The sequence below is a fragment of the Musca autumnalis genome, unplaced genomic scaffold (assembly GCF_047663935.1).
Source record: "Musca autumnalis isolate F117 unplaced genomic scaffold, ASM4766393v1 scaffold_5, whole genome shotgun sequence".
NCBI lineage: Eukaryota > Metazoa > Arthropoda > Insecta > Diptera > Muscidae > Musca > Musca autumnalis.
Window position 1 is genome coordinate 190,633,603 of NW_027412088.1, and position 20,615 is coordinate 190,654,217.

The window sequence follows — 20,615 nt, forward strand, 5'->3', positions numbered from 1 at the left end:
CTTAAACGGCACTTATTCGAAAAATTTTTGTGTGGAAGGTACCCTGAGGTGTTGACTGATATGTTTAATATTCGAAGCTGCTGTATGTTTGGGGAAAAAATGTGATGTGCAACATTTGGACCCAGTCGGTTACTACGACAGTTAGGGTGCGAATCATTTGAGTGAAAAAATATTAAAGTTTGGTTGGAGATGTGCCCAAAGAGTGGACCGATATGACCAATATTCGATCTAAGTTAATGACAATTGTAATTTTCTCAGGTGTTAGAGAATATATACCAGCCTTCGCCACATTCTCTCACTGAAATACTTTTATGTTAAGTTAGCTTTAGGTTCATCAAATAATATAAAGACCGTTTTACTCCGTGACCTTTGGTCCGTTGTGTTAAAAGATAACATAAACAAGTAAAAAATTACCAGCCTGTGTGGCTTGAAATACTTTTGTCCCAAAAAAAAAAATTATGTATTTAGGGGGGTTTTCAAAATTTTGGGCGTATGCACCGACAAAAGTATGGATAGGACTAAAGCTCAAAAATTTGCGGGGATATCGATAGATAGAGCTTTTTTTATCATACTAGCCTACAAAAACATAATATCGCTGTAAACAGGGCCACTAGGAAAACCTTCGGTAATAAGAATTTTGAACATTTCTATGGGTGGTACCACAAGGATTGGACAGATATGGCCCAAATTTGAAGATAAACTAAGTTTCGACAATATTTAGAAATCCAAAGTTTGGACCAAATCGGTTGCTACGTCTATGAGAAATCGCGTGTACCATTTTAGAGAATATTTTCGAACTTTTGTGAGGGAGGTACCGGAAGGAGTAGACCTATTAGCACCACCTTCGAATATTACAATATCCAAAGTGTGGACGAACGCAGTCAGTATTCGGGTCGAGCCCTCCAGCCACTACATATGGTGCCACAGGGTTTTTTTACAACTTTCGGGCTGTCTTCTCAAGGAGTATAGAGCAGGTCTTAAAGTGAATTTATCCAAAATTTTGTGTGGGAGGTACCCGAAGGAGTGGACAAATATAGTCCATATTCGAACCTGATCTATATCTGGTAGATATTTTAGGATGTGTAACGTATGGACCAAATCAGTCACTCCCATCAAGAGTTATCGTGCGCACAACTTTCCGAACATTTTAGAACTATTGTGGGGGAGGTACTTGAAGGAGTGGACCTATTTTCTCAGGATGTATGGACTTGCCCCTAATGAAACTTATACCGTTATATGGGGGCAGTGAATACAAGATGCTATAATAAAAATCAAAGCGATTCGTGAACAGGTCCCAAACTGAACTTTTCCGAAATTTTGTGTGGGAGGTACCCGAAGGAGTGGACCGATTGAGTCCATATTGGAACCTCACCTAAGTCTGGTAGAAATTTAACGATGTGCAAAGTGTGGACCAAATTGGTTACATCCTTCAAGAGTTATCGTTCGAACAAATTTTTCGAACTTTTGTTGGGAGGTACCGGAAGGGGTGGACCATTTTCGAACTTAAACTAAGTTTGAACAAAATATTACGAAAGGCAAATTTTGGACCGAATCGGTTGATCCGTTCGAGAGTTATCGTGCGCTCCAGCCAGCCAGACCGACAGACGGATGGACGGACATGGCTAAATCAACTCCAAATTGTCTGAAACACATTTCGTCCAAACATACTTGGGGTCTAAAACCATTATTTCGATGAGGCATATTTTGCCCGTATGAAAGTGTGTAAATGCTGCGGGTATAAAAATAATGGAATCTATGTCTAATAAAAACGTAATTTACAGCAATCGACGTCAATGTCTTCTACACATCTCTACATTCATTCCATTAAGACATTGGAGATCTAACCCTACTGTAACCTCTAATGAGTCTCGTAGTGATTCGTATCCCTAACTTAACGAGTAAATTCGTTCTACGTTGAACGACAGATTGCTTTGGATCCAGATTCCATAAGCAATCTGAGATGTGCGTTTTAAAGGTTGATCTCATGAAGTTTTAGTATTAGCACATCGGTGGCCCAAGAGATTTGCCTATTGGTAATTTGATCGATTTAAAGCCATGCCGAGCTTGTTGAACTGCTAATTCGTATTTTTTTCGTATATTTTACAGAGTCTTTCTGCACTTAAGGATAAAAAGCTCTAGATTTTATGGTTCATGACTTGAGAGCCTCAAGTGCCTGACATACAGTCGACGTAGTTATCGCAACAGTTATCGTTAAGCTTAAATGAGTGTTTGATTAATGAACTTTCTCAGAAGACACCGGCCTTTCTCCATCTTGGGTTTTTCGGTGCATATTACCAGATCATTCAGAGGAGAGCCACCCTCAACCCAAACACGTTATTGCGTGGAATATGGCATTATCGCTTGTGCGATTCCTATAGCCGGATTCAAGCTGACTATTAATTGAGTTTGCATATTCTTCATTTGGCATCAGTCTCCTTTTCAACTTTTCTGAAGAGACCAAGAGCAATTCTAGCCCCGTTTCCTCTACCTAACCTCATCCTCTTCCTAGTGAAATGAGGTTTTAAAATTTAATTTGATTTGTTAATCCTTTAATAAACCCTTTTCGCAATTTGATTTTTACAAATCCCAAATGCACACAGAATTGAATTTCCAAACAATAGCTCTATGTTAATTTTATGTGTAAGAGTGTGTGTGTGTGTGTGTGTGCGTGTGTTTGTACGTTTGTAAATATTCATAAATTGTAAATGAGTCGAGTTGATTAAATTATATTCTCATTTATTTGTATAATTACATTTGTTTATTGAAAAGCCTTGATGATAAACTACACAATCAACAGCAAGCAGTAGCAGCATTGAGGCAGAAGTCAGTGAGCTTCGAATAGTGGTCAATGGCCATGAGATGGAAATATAAATGAAATGTCAGCCATCATTTTGCTAAGGGGTTTAACAATCATAGAAAATTTTACAATTTTGAAGGTGATTTTTAGAGGATTTTTTTTTGCCTTAAGGCACTCACGAAACAACAGCTCCCTAAAGTATGCAAAAGAAAATATTGTGTCTTATTTTCTTTTGCATACTTCAGGGAGTTGTTGTTTTATGAGAGCATGTTTTTTTTTCAATTACTTGAATGAGAAATGCCAACTGTTTCGAGGTAAAAATCGCTACAGATCATCAAAGATCACATATCTGTAGCGATTTTTTACCTCGGAACAGTTGACATCCCTGCTTAAACGATGGTTTTTGTACGTCAAATATTGCCACAAGTGGCAGGAATGCCACCAATTCCGCGTATCTGTCTTGAGATATGTGTGAAGAGAGACCTTCTCTGAGGTTATATGCACGCTCTTTGTATTATCGCTGCTCTAAAGCAAGGATGTCCACAATATTTTTCTATTGCATACTTTACGGGGTGTCATTGTGTGAGTGCATGTGTTCACTGATCGCACACGTGCGCCCAATTGTACGACGCTGCTCTAAAGGGAATCACATAATCATATGTTTCTCTATGCAGGCTACATACTTTTAGGCGCTTTTTATATCGAGTATTTAAATTCATTAATTTAGTAACATGATGATAACCGTTAACCACATATGACATAGGTTTTTTAAATATTTCCTTTAATTGTTACATTTTCTCTATATTCCTAATTATGTTTGCTGGGTTATAAATAGCTCCATGCATGCCTATCTCTGTATATCAACTCACATTCATTTGACTCTGATGCTGAGCTCATATTTATAGTTGACAATTATTTAATAATAATCACATGTTGCCATAATAATAATGACACATTCATTCATATAAGTACGTGCCATGATAATGTGATTACTCGACAATACCCCTCCCCCCAAGCCTGGATACCGCTAGACTATGTTCAGAAATATAATATATGCAAAATACAAATAATTGTTAAGTATTATCCATATTTCATTAAACGCACTACTCTGGTTTGCGGATGATGATGAGGATGACAACGACAATGAGAATGGCATTTGATGTCTCTCTTATCGGATCACATGGTGGGGGGAATGGGGGTGGAAATTGACAGTTGTTGTGAAAATAAACAGAAACTTGTTGCTTGTGGTAGTTACTAATGAATTTAATAATTTAATAAAAATTTAAAATTTAATAAAAATAAAAAAATTATTATTTATTTTATTATATATTTTATTTTACATTTTATTAATTTTATTCTCTCTCCCTCTCTTTGCCTCTATTTACAGGACTATGACAAAGAGATACCTCCACACAAAATCAATTCGCCGCTGGGTAACAATCTTAACGATATGCCAATCCACTATAATGGACCCCACGCTAATGATGGTGGTGATGATCCCACAACTGCCGCTTCGGCTGCTTGCACAGAAGATGACAAGGATCATCTCAAGGAATTGGAATTCTATAAGAATTTAGCCAAGGCCGCATCTTTGGCTTCGCAAAATAACAATAACAACAACACAAGTAATAATAATTTAGATAAATCACCAATACCTCATCACCATGGACATTTACATGAAGCCCAACAACATAATTCCAATGATTTACATTGTCTATCACCAGCACCCTCACCGGAACCAATGCAAATTGATGTAGATCCTCATCTGCATCATCATCATCACCACAATTTACATCGTGCCAAAGAAGAGGATATGCAGCAACATGAAGATGACCCAACATCTCTGCTGCATCGTGTACATCATGACGATCATCATATGGCGGATGCTGATGCCGATCTGGCCGAACATCAGTCATCGGAACAGGCAAAAGCCTTGGCTGCGGCAGCAGCAGCTGCCCAAGCTCATCTAAATGGAACTAGTGAGTACATATCGATATCCAATTTTATTATGTAGCGCACAAAAACACGCAGCAAACACAATTTCCAAACCACATCATTTGAAAAAAAAAAATGGGAAAACATGCAAAATCTAACGTATTCAGCAAAGTTTTAAATATGAAATATATAAAAATGCACAAAGATTTGTTACTTTTGGCTAACAAAAAATGTAATGATTTTGGAAAAACTTAATTCAGCAAGGGTTAAATACAATTCAGCAAAGTTTTAATGCTTTCTTTAATTGAAAAACTACAAAGCTAGATAATCTGAAAACAATTGGTTAATATTCTAATTACAAAACGCAATTCAGCAAGAGTTCAAAAATGAAAATTTTTGGAAAACTTTTAGAAACCCCCAATTCAGCAAGATTTAAATGCAGTTCAGCAAAGTAAAACAAATGAAATTTGTTAGTTCTTGTAAGTATAAGTAGGTTTACGGTGAAAACTCGATATTCAGCTAGGTTGAAATACAATTCAGCAAAGTTTTATCTTCTTCCTGAAAGAGAAAAAATATTTTTTAGTAATCACAACATAATTCTGAATGTCTTGAAACATTTAAAATATTGAAAAAGTACAATTCAGCAAGGGTTAAACCCAATTCAGCAAGGTTTTATAATTTTTAGCTGTAATACATTAAGTAAAACACAATTGAGCAAAGTTTTTATGCAATTCCGCACAGTAAAAAATATGAATTTTGTTAGTTTTTATAAGGATAAGCCTATTTTTAGTGAAAACTCCTTATTTAGCAAGCTTGAAATACAAATCAGCAAAGTTTTAACATCTTCATTTTAGAGAAAATAATTTTTAGTAATCACATCGCAATTTAGCGTGTATTAAAACATGATCAACTGGTTAACATTCGCAAAAATACAATTCAGCACTACAAAAAGGCAATTCAGCAAGGTTTAATCCCAATTCAGCAAGGTTTTAATTGATTCATTGCACGAAAAACTACAAGGCTAGATAATTTTTAACGTCCTTATAAGTATAAGCAGATTTATGGTGAAAACTCGCTATTCAGCAAGGTTGAAATGCAATTCAGCAACGTTTTAACATTATTCTGAAAGAGAAAATTCGTTTTTAGGTAATCACAACATAATTGTGAATGTCTTAAAACATGAAAAATATTGACAAAGTACAATTCCGCAAGGGTTAAACCCAATTCAGCAAGGTTTTAATTATGTCATTAGACGAAAATATACCCGACTTTGTAATTTTTAGCAATTAGATGTTGATTAATATTAGAGAGATACAATTCAGCAAGTGTTTGGCATTAAAAGTGCCACTAAAGTCTTGCTGAATTGTGTTTTTCTTAGTTTTAATCAAAATTTCATGTTTAAACATTAAAAACCACAATTCAGCAAGATTTTAATGCCATTCAGCAAAGTTAACAATATGAAATATGTTCGTTTTTTTACGGATAAACCCATTCAGAGTAAAAACTCCCCATTCAGCAAGCTTGAAATACAATTCAGCAAGGTTTTAACATCTTGATAAAAACGTAATTCAGCGTGTATTAAAACCTGAACAATTGGTAAACAGTGGCAAAAATACAATTCAGCGCTATAAAAACGTAATTCAGGAATGTTTAAATCACATTCAGCAAGGTTTTAATTATTTCATTAGTCGAAAATTTACCAGACTTTAAAATTTTTAGCAATAAAAAGAAGGTTAATGTTAGACAAATACAATTCAGCAAGAGTGTAAACAAAAAAAAAATTATAAACATTAGGAAAAACTAAATTCAGCTAAATTTTTATGCAATTCCGCACAGTAAATAACATGAAAATTTTTAGTTTTTTTTTTTTTTTTTTTTTTTTGATGATAAGCCGATTTTTAGTGAAAATCCCCAATTCAGCAAGCTTGAAATACAATTCAGCAAGCCTTTAACATCTTCATAATAAAGAAAATACACTTTTTAGTAATCCCAACGTAATTCAGCGTGTATTAAAACCTGAACAATTGGTAAACAGTGGCAAAAATACAGTTCAACGCTATACAAACGTTATTCAGAAATGTTTAAATCACATTCAGCAAAGTTTTAATTATTTAATTAGTCGAAAATTTACCAGACTTTATAATTTTTAGTAATAAGAAGTTGGTAATATTAGAGAAATACAATTCAGCAAGAGTGTAAACAAAAAATTTTTATAAACATTAGGAAAAACTAAATTCAGCAAAATTTATATGCAATTCCGCACAGTAAAAAAACATTAACATTTTTAGTTTTTTTTGATGATAAGTCGATTTTAAGTGAAAACACCCAATTCAGCAAGCTTGAAATACAATTCAGCAAGGTTTTACCATCTTCATAATAAAGAACATACACTTTTTAGTAATCAGAACGCAATTCAGTGTGTATTGAAACATGAACAATTGCTTAAGTTTGGCAAAAATACAATTAAGCACTATAAAAAGGCAATTCAGCAAGGTTTAATCCCAATTCAGCAAGGTTTTAATTGGTTCATTGCACGAAAAACTAAAAGGCTAGATAATTTTTAACGATGAGAAGTTGGTAAATATTAGACAAACAGAATTCAGCATTAAGAAAACTCAATTCAGCAAAGTTTTTATGCAATTCAGCATAGTGAATAACATGAAATCTGTTAGTTTTTATAAGGATAAGCCGATTTTTAGTGAAAACTCCATATTCAGCAAGCTTGAAATACAATTCAGCAAGGTTTTAACATCATCACAACTACGAAGATACAGTTTTAAGTAGTCAGAAACCAATTCGGCATGTCCTCAAACATGAAAAGTGGTAAACATTGGAAAAATATAGTTCAGCATTGTTTTTCTCGTATAAAAACATAATTCAGCAAGGGTAAAATACAATTCAGCAAAGTTTTAATACATTCTTAGCCCGAAAATATAAAAGGCTTGATTATTTTTAGCAATAACAAATTAGTTAGCATTAGAAAAAACACAATTCAGCAAGAGTTTTACATGGAAACTTACAAAATATTGAGAAAAATGCAATTAAACAAGTTTTAAATGCAATTCAGCAAAATTAAAAACATGAAATTTGTTAGTTACCGTACAGCTAAAACGATTTATAGCGAAACCTCCGTATTCAGCAAGGTTAAAGTATAATTCAGCAAGGTTTTATCGTCTTAATAATAGAGAAAATACGTTTTTTTAGTAATCAAAAACAACAAAACCTTGACAAAATTACAATTCAGCAATATGTTTCTCGCATAAAAACACAATTCCGCAAATTCAGCAATATTTTAATCCACTTATCGCCGCAAAAAATTGTTTAATATTAGAAAAACACAATTCAGCAAAAGTTTAAACACGGGAACTTGGAAAAAATTAAGAAAAAATCAATTCAGCAAGATTTTAATGCAATTCAGGATAGTCAAAAGCATGAAATTGATTAATTCTGCTATTCAGCTAATGATTTTCGAAATTAAGCTAAACTGAATTGATGTCAAGATGCTTAAGGCGTGATATACAATCAATATATGTTTGTATTTAGTTCAAAAATGCTATTCAGCTAATGAATTTCGAAATTCATGAAATTCAATACATGTTTATATTTAACCTAAGAATTATATTCTACTAATCTTTTTTTTTTTTTGCAGTTCAGAACAGCTGAATTGAAGCTGCCACGTAAAAGACATGAAATTCTTTCCATTTATGTTTATATTTAACCCAAAAAATTCTATTCAGATAGTGAAATTTGTTACGCAGCAACCCTAATTGAAACTATGATTATATTTAGCCCAAAAATGCTATTCAGCTAATGAATTTTGAAATTTAGCAAAGCTGAATTGTGAATAAAATGTCTTAAACGTGACATTCAAACAATACATGTTTATATTTAGCCCAAAAATGTTATTCAGCTAATGAATTGTGAAATTCAGCAAAACTGAATTGAATCTAAAATACAGAAGACATGCAATTCTTTTCATTTATGTTTTTATTTAACCCAAAAACGCTTTTCAGCAAGTGAATTTTGTAATTCAGCAAAGCTGAATTGTCACTGAAATAGTTAAAGTACGAAATATAAGCAATATAAGTTTATATTTGGTCCAAAATTGCAATTCAGCTAATGAATTGTGAAATTCACCAAAGCTGAATTGTCACTAAAATAGTTAAAGTACGAAATATAAGCAGTATAAGTTTATATTTGGCCCAAAATTGCAATTCAGCTAATGAATTTCGTAATTCAGCACAGCTGAATTGAAGCTGAAATGTAAAATACATGAAATTATTACAATTAAATTTTATATTTAACCCAAAAACGCTATTTAACTAAGAAAATTTGAAATTCAGCAAATCTGAAAGGTAGCCAAAATGTACAAGACATTAAATATTTTTCATATAAGTTTCTACTTAACCCAAAAACACGATTCAGCATGTTAATTTGTTAATTCAGCAAAGCTGAATTGAAGCTATAATTATGTTTAGCTCAAAAATGCAATATAGCTAATGAATTGTGAAATTCAGCAAAGCTGACTTGTTAATAAAATGTCTAAATCATGATATTCAAGCAATACATGTTGATATTTAGCCCAAAACTGCAATTCAGCTAATGAATTTTGAAATTCAGCAAAGCTGAATTGAAACTAAAATGTAAAAGACATGACATTCTTTCCATTTATGTTTACATTTAAACCAAAAAGTCGTTATTCAGCAAGTTAATTTTGTAATTCAGCAAAGCTGAATTGAAGCTATGATTATATTTAGCCCAAAAATGCAATTCAGCTAATGAATTTTGAAATTTAGCAAAGCTGAATTATGAATAAAATGTGTAAAAAGTGATATTCAAGCAATACATGTTTATATTTAGCCGAAAACGCTATTCAGCAAAGCTGAATTGTCACTAAAATTGCTATAGAAAAATATACAACCAATATAAATCAATATTTAGCAGAAAACTGAAATTCAGCTAATGAATTTTGTAATTCAGCAATGCTGAATTGGCCTAGAAAGCCAATAGGCATACCACCCTATTCATATCGGATCATGTTTCAAGCAAAACTGCTATCCAGGTACGGTTTTTGTCACAAATTTTTTTAATTTATATTTTATTTAAAAATAAAAAATATGTGAAAATCCCTCTTTACCCTTTGCTGAATATGTCTCTTTGTTATCTAAATTGCCGCATTTTCCAAAATCTGAAACCATACACATGAAAATCCTCAATCATTGACATTTACATTCGAATTGCTTTCCTGTTTTTAGAATCCTAACAACTGACCTCTTTTGATTTGATTTTTCACTAACAATGCATTTCCATTCAATCTCACCTACCAAACTCTCACTCACTCACTCACTCACTCACTCACACACCCTTACACCCTCCACCACATGCAAGCTATTTCACCAGAAAATTTTATTAGTTTCTTCCCCCTATTCCATTCTAGTGCAAGAAATGTTAAATTTACAAAAATTGCAAAGTCTCTCCTCAACATTCCAACAACAACAAGAACAACAAAGTCTAGGCAATAGTGCGGCCACTGCTGCAGCCCTGGCCAGTCTGCAGGGATTGGCTGCGGGGATACAAGCATCGGCAGCAGCGGCGGCCCTTAACTCACCGCTGAATTTAAGTGTGGCCAATAGTATACCCACAAGTATGGCTTCGGAATTACTAAACTCTCACAAAGTTATGGCTCACATGACAGAGGCTGCTGGCACAAGTAATGGCGGTGGTGGTGATGGCCAGAATCAGCGTAACTCCACATCACCAAATCACGGGTCGAATAGCCTAACGGGAGGACAATCAACGGCTTCATCATCACAAAATGCTTTGGCAAATGCCTTAAGTAATGCGGCGGCAGCAGCAGCTGCTGCCCAGGGTACTGCGGCCACAGCATCACCACCACCTCAACTGCAGGCTCCACCGGCAAGTGCACAAATGCCTCAACTGATTTTGGCTTCAGGGCAATTGGTGCAGGGGGTGCAAGGGGCCCAACTACTGATACCCACAGCCCAAGGTAAGTCGACAAAAACTTTTGCGAGATATGTTTTTGGTATTAATTTGAGTCTCTTATCTATTTGCAGGCATTGCGGTCCAAACCATACTCACCATTCCCGTGAGTCCCCAAGTAAATACCAACGAACAATTCCTAACGAACTTTGGAGCATTTGCTGGCTTCCATCAACAACAGACGCCACCACCTCCACCACCCCAAGCACCACTACTGGGCAGTGCAGCGCCTCACTTGTCAGCCTCCTTGGCTGCCTTACATCAACCACCCACCTTGCCTCAACTTGCCCCAGCTCCAACGAATTTACTCAAACCGAATCTCTTCTCCAATGGGGTCCAACAACTGTTGGCCGCCTTACATCCTGAGCTTTTTGCAGCCGCTGCAGCCAACCATCATCACCAGCAGCAGCAACACCAGGCCCAGCAACAGCACCAGGCCCAACAACAGCACCAAGCCCAGCAACAACATGCCCAACAATTGGCCGCCGCCGCCGCCCACCATCATGACATGCATTTAAGATCATCCAATGACAGATCCCCGCCTTCTTCGCCCACAAATAGTACAAAAGCTGCCGCGGCAGCAGCAGCCGCCGCTGCTGCAGCTTTCCACTTACAGTCCCAGTTGCAAATTAAAGCCGAAACTCAACCTCATCTACATCCACATCATCATGCCGCAGCTGCTGCAGCCGCTCTGCACCACCACACCCAGGCTCTGAGGCATGCTGAAGGTTTGGCCTCTCCCAAACTGGATTGTAAATCGAAAATCAGTCTCAGCTCCGATGATAATGATGACTTGCCCCTGGCCAGACATCAATTTGGTGGACATCATCGTTTGGGTAATTCGTCTGCCTCACCGCGGCCATCATCGAGTACTTCCAGTAGTTTGGCATTAAGGGAACGTGACCAGCTGTCGCTGAAAATGAGTCCCTCACGGGCGAGTAGCAGCCAAGCGGTATCAAGTGGCATGAATTTAAGTCAAATGGGTGGAGAAAGGGAAAAAGAAAGGGAGCGTGAACGAGAACGCGAAAGAGAACGTGAAAGGGAACGAGAAAGGGATAGGGAACGTGAGCGCGAACGTGAGCGTGAGGAGAAACGGGAACGTGAAGGCTTCAGGGAACGTGAACGAGAAAGAGAACGTATACGAGCTGCATCACCTGCCACCTTAAATGTACGAAGTGCTGCTGCCGCAGCTGCGGCCTTGGCCAAAGAGGCTGCCGCTGCCGCATCGCAATCCCATTCCTCATCTTCTTCAAATAACTGCAACGAAAGAGGCTATTCATCACCTGCAGGCTCATCCACCAGTAACCAAATATATAGGTCCCATTCGCCACATTTGTCGCATCATTCCCTGGGTCGTCAAACGCCACATGCCATATCCCTGGACTCACCCCACGAACGAGATTATATGGGTAATGGTGGTCACATGTCGGCTTCGTCAAATTCCACAACGGCCACCTCCACGGCCAATGTACTTAGTAGCATGAATAGGTAAGTTCTCACCAAACATAACAAACTTCTCTCTTTAATATTTTCCCCTTTTTCTTTGCTTCAGACTCTCTTCGTCCAATGGTGAATTGAGCATAACAAAATCTCATGGTCCATCTACTGCCACCGCCACTGCAGTCTCACCTACCCCAAATGCGGGACCAAATATGTCTTCAAACAATGCCTCCACCGCATCATCCTCATCCTCATCGTTGCATCATCATCAGCCGCATCATTCAATGCATGCGATGAAAATGAGTCCCACAACCAGTGCTGTGCTGCAACAGCAACGAGAACGTGAAGCCAGAGAGCGTGAACGTGAACGCGATCGTGATAGGGATCACATGGGCGACCTGCCACCACCACCACCAGCCATGTCACCCAATGGAACTGAAGGTTCAATTGGTGCTCATGATCTTCTTATGGATTCACCGAGTGAGTAAAGATCGTTTTCTGATAAAAATCTATATTTTTTCTTATTATTGTTGTAGTTAATAAGTTGAGGGAACAGAGTAGATAAGGAAAAGCTCTTGAGAACACTTTTTTGAAAGCTTCATGAACTATGTTAAAAGCCTGATGGTCTTTTTTATGGTGGAAAATTGGGGCAAATTACTGTTATAGAAGTATCACAGTTGTCCTCTCAGAAATTAATTGGCTTATAAGTTCTTAAAAGGTAGACTTTGAAATTGTCTTAATTTTTTTGAAAAAAGTTTTGAAATATCTCAATAACTTCCCGAGTTGTAGAATTTTTATTTTTGCGTTGTAGGTGGCGTATAAGTATTATTAATTATGACTATTTTTAGAATTTTTATTATAACTCGAAAACTATTGGAGATTTGGAGACGCTTCAAAGGGAAGAATTACTCCTAACAAAGTAGGCAATAAAACTAAATTCAAGAACTTCTTGCAGTCTTTATATAAATATACCTAAACACCCGAAAAAATAAAACTTTGTTGCCAAATACAAAGGATGTTGTAAAATATTTCAGAATCTTTGCAAATTTGGCCCAGACAATTGATGTTTAAAAATAATCTATTAAAAATAGTTTTCCTCCCTTAGCTGATTAATAAAGAAAAATTCTTCCTTCGAAAAAAATATATATAGCCCTTTCCCAACGATTGCACCCGGAGGAAACTTAAGAGGATTTATTATTGAAATTAATTGGTTTATAAGGTCTTTGAAATTGTCTTAATTTTGTTGAAAAAAGTTTTCAAATATCTCAATAACTTTCCGAGTTATAGAATTTTTATTTTTCGATTGTAGGTGGCGTATAAGTATTAACAATTATGGATATTTTTAGTAATCTAAATTTAACTAGAAAACTATTGGAGATTTAAAGACACTTCAAAGGGAAGAATTACTTCTAACAATATAGGCAATAAACCTAAATTGAAGAATTTCGTGCAGTTTTTATATAAAGTGTTACCATATACATGGGATGTTGTAAAATATTACGGCATCGTTGGAATTTTTAATGAAATTGCATGTTTTCCAAGTTTACTTTACTAAACCCCCACCCCCCCCCCCCCCCCCTTAGCTGAATAATATAGAACATGTCTTCCTAAGAAAAATAGTGTGTTATATGTTGTGAACTTTTCAGAATCTTAAGAATTTTTGGGCAGACAATGGATGTTTGAAAAATACATTAAATGTTTACTTTATTAAAGAAAGTTTTCCTACCTCAGCGGATTAATATAGACAATTTCTTCCTCATACAAAATTTTATATAGAAAGCCATTTTCCAACTATCTCAGAAGGAGGAAAATTAGGGTAACTTCTTGTTATAGGAGTACCACAGCTGTTCTCTCAGAGCAGATCAAGAGGTTATTAAAAGCTAAAGAGTTATTTCTTCTAAAATAGGGAGAGCCTATTAACTAACACAAAGTCCATATATCACATTTGGACCTTTGGAATTTGTAATATTTTGTCCGATTGTAATCTTATTTAGTATAAACAAGATGAAGGAGAATGGGAGAGACAAATTCATAAACAACACGGTTGAACGCACTCGAAAATTTTTAAAGGAAAATAAAGATATGTTAATTTTAAATGCAGATAAAGGAAATGTAACGGTTGCGATGAACAAAAATGACTACTGCCAAAGGATGACTAACATTTTATCTGACATGATGACATATCAAAGGTTGATTAAGGATCCAACTACGAATTTGATAAAGAAAAATAACGAACTTGTGGAAGAACTTTTCAAAAATGACATAATTTCACCTATGGAAAGGAAGAAGCTCAAAACTGACGTGGCCACAGCTCCAAGATTATACGGACTTCCCAAAATCCACAAGGAGGATTACCCATTGAGACCAATTTGTTCCTCAGTAAATTCCCCATCGATACAACTCTGCAAATATATTGTAGATATTCTTAAAAATCTAACCAACAACTCGAAGTACAATGTCAAAGATTCTATTGCATTTAAAAACAGAATACAAAATATAAGCATCAAAAAAACGGAGAGAATGGTTTCTTTTGATGTTGTATCCCTATTTCCAAGCGTTCCTGTAGATCTAGGAATACGAATCATAGATGAAAGATGGGACGAAATTAAAGAATACACTAATATGACAAAGGGCTTATTTTTCAGTATTCTTACTTTCTGTATCAAGGACAACCGCTATTTTAAATATGATGACAAAGTGTATAAACAAAAGAGAGGACTACCCATGGGTTCACCGGCTTCTCCGATTGTAGCCGATCTGGTAATGGAGAAACTACTTGACACCTGTTTGGAAAAACTTAAAACGAAACCGACGATAGTGACGAAATATGTTGACGATCTTTTTGTGATTCTCGAAACAAGTGCAATACATGATACTTTGACAACGTTAAACAGCTTCAATGACAACATCAAATTTACAATGGAAGAAGAATCCAATGGACGCATACCATATCTGGATACATTAATTTACAGAAACAACGATAGATTGGAAGTGGATTGGTATCAAAAGCCAACAGCTTCGGGCAGAATCATAAATTTCTTCTCCAAACACCCGAAGCAAATGATAATAAACACTGCTAAAAATTTTATACATCGAGTACTGAGCATAAGCGACGAAAGATTCCACAACCAAAACAAAAACAAAATTAGAGAAACACTTACAATGAACGGCTTTCCAATAAGAATCACCAACAACCTTATTGAGCAAAGAAAAACACGACGAAGAGAAGATAAAGTAGAAAAAACATACAAATCAATGATTTACATACCACACATATCCGAAAGGTTTCAGAGGTCGAATTTATATGACAAAAACAAAATTACAATAGCCCAAAAAACAAACAACACTCTAAAACAACTCTTTAGTAACACCAAGAACAAAATACAAAACGAAGACAAACACAACGTCATATACAAAATAGAATGCGAGGGTAATAACAATGAGCAATGTGGACAAATGTACGTAGGCACAACAAAAAATAAACTTAAGACGAGAATGTCAGCTCACAAATCGAACATTAAAATGAGAAACCAAAATATTACACAAACAACGGCACTTGCGGAACATTGCAAGAGAAATAATCACCTGCCAAACTTCGATAAAGTAAAAATACTCCAAATTGAGAACAATTACAACAAAAGATTAACATTAGAAATGCTACACATCAACAATTTACCAACAACAAAACGAATAAACTTCAAGAGCGACACGGATAATGCTGCTTATTGTTATCGCCATCTCACACAAAAAAGTAGATCGTGCAATATGTAAAACAACTCAGTGCAATATTTACATTAGACGATGATAGTGAAAGTTCTATCGTAGTTTTTAAGTAACATTTGACATTTAGTTTATACGGTTTTACATGTAAGCGCAATTTTTTACAATTTTTGTGTGTTAATGTTCTGTTTTTATTGTTGTTTAACTTTTACAAATGCTGTGATACTATTAAAATGCATAAATATTTTGTAGATTCCCTGAAGATGCAATGTAACTCATTGCGAAATATTGGAAACGAATAAAAAATAAAATCTGGCCTCAAGCTCAAATAAAGTCTTTCTTTTATATAAATTTGGAAAAGGTCGAACAAAAACAACACTGAATTAATCTTATTTAGTAACCGAAGATTTTTGGATGAGGTAGTATGAGGTTTATAATTTATACCACGCAGAGGACTTTTTATTGAAATTTATCGGCTTTTAAGGTCTTAAAAGGTAGATTTTTAAATTGTCTTAATTTTGTTAAAAAAAGATTTCAAATATCTCAACTACTCCCCGAGTTATAAAATTTTTATTTTTCCGTTGTAGGTGGCGTATAAGTATTATTAATTATGACTATTTTTAGTATATTCATTATAACTCGAAAACTATTGGAGATTTTGATATGCTTTAAAGGGAAGAATATCTCCTAACAATATAGGGAAGAAACCTAAATTGAACAACTGCAAGAATTTGTTAAATTAAGACAAGTATATACCCGATAAAATCAAACCTTGTTACCATACACATCGGATGTTTTAAAATATTTTAACATTTTTGCCCAGATAAAGGGTATTTAAAAAATACATGCTACGTTTATTTCATTAAAAAGAAGTTTTCACCCTAGGAAGATTAATATAGAAAAATTTCTTATTCAGTAAACATTTTTATAGAAAACCCTATCCCAATTATCTCATCCCATCCATCCTTTAAAATATATGCTGCATTTAATAAATTTCAAAAGAAGATACCTCTCATTTTTCACCATTTTCCCTCCCTCATTGTTCATTTGACAGTTGAAGTTTTGATATTCAACTTCCCTCCTCATCTTTTCCTTCCAAAGCCAACTATCTTCATTAGACTTTATCAAGTTTCTTCAACGTTGATTCTTTGATTATAGTTCATCTTCCCACCGAAAAATCCTAAACAATATTGACATGTTATCTAAAGGTAAAGTTTTACTATTGCTAATTTCCAATTACACTGTACGCTAATTCTACATCTAGCTTCTTCTTCTTCTTATTCTACCTTTGCAACTTCTTAACATATGAGTGACATTAAGCCTTGCAGCAGGGTTTTGTGGTTTTTAGTTTATGCCAAGATTCATTCATTCATCCTTTCTTTGTTATACGTTGACGATGACAAAGATGTTGGTGTTGTTGTTGTTTTGGTTGCTGTTGCCTTAAAAATGCAATTTGCAAAGTATTAGAATTTGTTATACAAAAACAAATTCGTGAGATTATTATTTGGGAAAAGTTTTATCAGCTCAACACTTTTGATTATGAATTGAAAGGAATTAGAGATTGCCAAGGTAATGCAGTTGCAGAACAGTGGCAGAAAATGGGGATAGGGAAATATTTGGAAATACATTAGCACTGGCAAAACTAAGTAACTAGATCAGAATTTTAAATAAGGAAAGATAAATATAATGAAAGAAATATAATGGTAAAGAACTTGTTTTATAACCCCTGTGTATCTTGCCTTTATTGAAACGCTTTCACATCCTTTGCAAAAAATGGACTAATTTGAGATCTTTTCAAATAATAGGTGATATATCAACGCGAAGAAATTGTTCCCAACCCACTGTGTTTCATGTCTTTATTGTAAATCATTCCCTTATCGCTACATTACAAAAAAAAAATAAAAACTAAACAAATTTGTTGAATCTATTCAAATTATAGCTGACACCATAAAGAAATATAGACATCAATACCATCAACGCGTCATGTTTGGCAAACATTCTGTGAAATAAGTCAAATATATTTGTAATCACCTGCATGAGTATCCATGCCTCAAAATGTCAAAACTTTAAGCGTGGTAAAATATTTTAAAGTTTAATTAACACAACACTCAATTTTTCGATAGAAGAGACTTAGGAAAAGTAGTTGGCCTCATTTTGCAGTAAGCTATGATACGTATAAGTATTGACACTATGTATACGCCAACTAGAGAAATTACTTTTTTAAATTTCTTATTAGCTGTGAGAATTTGAAGTAGGATTATAACTAAAATAAAATCACGCGAACACCATATGACAATATTATCCTGATTGCCAATATAGAAATTCAATAATAAACCGTTCTTAGTCAAGACCTCAAAAGGTTCAGATGTCGCTAAAAATACTCTCAGTCGATGACTAGGAAATTAACACAATAAGAGGTGTGGTGGCTCCAAAGTCATGTGAACAGCTCCATAATTTAAAAACGAATTTTTGGAAGTTTCAGACTCTTTTAGTAGATTATGACTACAGTGGGTTTAATTATTCCTTTGACAGATCCAATACACCAAGAAAATTCATACAAAATATTCTTCACGAAACGTGGGTTTTTAAAAAAATAATTTTTCAAAACGTGGGTTTTTAAAAAAATAATTTTTCAAAACGGGGTTTTTAAAAAAATAATTTTTCAAAACGTGGGTTTTTAAAAAAATAATTTTTCAAAACGTGGGTATTTAAAAAAAATTTTTCAAAACGTGGATTTTTAAAAAATAATTTTTCAAAATGTGGGTTTTTAAAAAATAATTTTTCAAAACGTGGGTTTTTAAAAAAATTCAAAACGTGGTTATAAAAAAATTCAAAATGTGGGTTTAACAAAAAACCAAAACGTGGGGTTTAAAAATCAAAACGTGGGGTTTTTTAAAAAATACTGTTTTCAAAACGTGGGTTTTAAAAAATAATTTTTCAAAACGTGGGGTTTTTTAAAAAAATACTGTTTTCAAAACGTGGGATTTAAAAAATAATTTTTCAAAACGTGGGATTTAAAAAATAATTTTTCAAAACGTGTGTTTTTAAAAAAATTCAAAACGTGGTTATAAAAAAATTCATAATGTGGGTTTAACAAAAAACCAAAACGTGGGGTTTAAAAACCAAAACGTGGGTTTTTTAAAAAATACTGTTTTCAAAACGTGGGGTTTTTAAAAAAATACTGTTTCGAAAACGTGGGTTTAAAAAAAAACGTTTTAAAACTTGCATAGTTTTAGTTTTTTAAAAAAACTTTTTTTAAAAATTGTATATTTTAAAAAACACGTTCTTTAGAACCTGCATTTTTTAAAAAATACTTTTTTTAAACTTGTATTTTTTAAAAAATACGCGTTTTTTGAAAACTTGATTTTTTAGAAATATGTGGATTTCTCACAAATTGCTGATAAATTTCTATAGAAAATATTTCACCTAGTCGGTGTTAAAATTTCTATAGAAAAATTTTCACCAATTTGGTGTAAAAATTTCTAGAGAAAAATTTTCACCAATTTGATATAAAATTTGTCACCAATGTAACACCACATTGGTGACAAATTTCTATAGAAAATTCTTCACCAATTTGGTGTTAAAATTTCTATAGAAAAATTTTCAACAATTGGTAATAAATTTCTATCAAAATTATTGACTTAAATTTCCTGAGTATATTTTACCCATACAAAACTTCTCTACAATTGGTGTCTTAAGACACGCTGTTGTTGTGTTATATGTTATAAAAATTATCTATACTATAACACAAATATTTGCAATCAAAACTTTTTAAATAAGACTTCTTTAGCCCTTTTCAAATGTTTAAGCAGCAAAAATATTTATTTTCATTTGGTTTTTATTGTCCATTAATATTTTAAAAAATAATTTAAAGAAATGTTATACTTACTTTAGCTACGGTTTTAGCTCCATTCATAATCCTTCACAATTTCGAACTTCACTTCAATTAGTAATTTGTATGACCACCACCCAAAAAATTTTAATTGCATATTTTTCTAATTCAATCACAAGCAAAAAAAATGGCAAAAAATATTTGATTACAAAAATAACCCCTTCATTTGACCGCACTCCAATAGCAGCAATTCCACATTTCACATATATGTATATGACGCTGAAAACCACTTTTCAATCATTCCACTCATCATTGCACATCCTCCTCATCATCATCATGAGTTGCTATATGAGTCCATTATTCATTCACCTTAGTTAAGTATGCGAAAATGGTTTATTTTGGGTTAGTTATATTTGATTATGGTTATCGAAATTGTTGTTGTTACCCGCCATAATGAATGTGAAGAGGGGGCAGGGTGATGGATATTTGCTTAGTAAAAATATGCAAATGATACTTATGTGAGGTTTGATTTTTTTGTTTTATTATTTTTTCATTGCTTTGTGTTATCCTCTCTTTTGCTCCTTTTATTTGTGGGGTAGTCAAGTTTTTTTGTGTTATATTTGAACTTTCATTAGTGTTTTGGTATTTGTATTGATTGGATTAATGTGTATAAATGGCATGGCTGGGTATGTATTTGTGCGAACAATCAAACTTCTAGTTAAGTACATGTGTGTTTGGTGAACGAGGACTGCTTAAAAGGAATTCCACACAAAAAAAACCGACATGAAAATGGATTCGATAATTTGATTTTCATATGAGTTGGAGCCATATGGCCAAAGGGGTTAATGACCAATTGGCGAAAAAAAATATTTTTTGAGAGAGCAATAATGG

The 20,615-nt window shown here is 34.0% G+C and overlaps 1 protein-coding gene across 12 annotated transcripts in view; it reads left to right on the top strand.

Moving 5' to 3' along the window:
• Positions 1–20,615, top strand: part of pdm3 (POU-domain protein pdm3) — a 352,720-nt gene that overhangs the window by 297,681 nt on the left and 34,424 nt on the right. For 8 of the 12 annotated variants that reach the window (XM_073956611.1, XM_073956617.1, XM_073956622.1 and 5 more), the window contains 4 exons: positions 4,185–4,776; positions 10,146–10,739; positions 10,807–12,220; positions 12,285–12,652. In XM_073956611.1, the coding sequence (XP_073812712.1) occupies positions 4,185–4,776; positions 10,146–10,739; positions 10,807–12,220; positions 12,285–12,652 (2,968 nt within the window). The remainder of the gene's footprint in view (positions 1–4,184; positions 4,777–10,145; positions 10,740–10,806; positions 12,221–12,284; positions 12,653–20,615) is intronic. The other 4 variants (XM_073956618.1, XM_073956620.1, XM_073956619.1 and 1 more) reach the window with 1 other exon arrangement.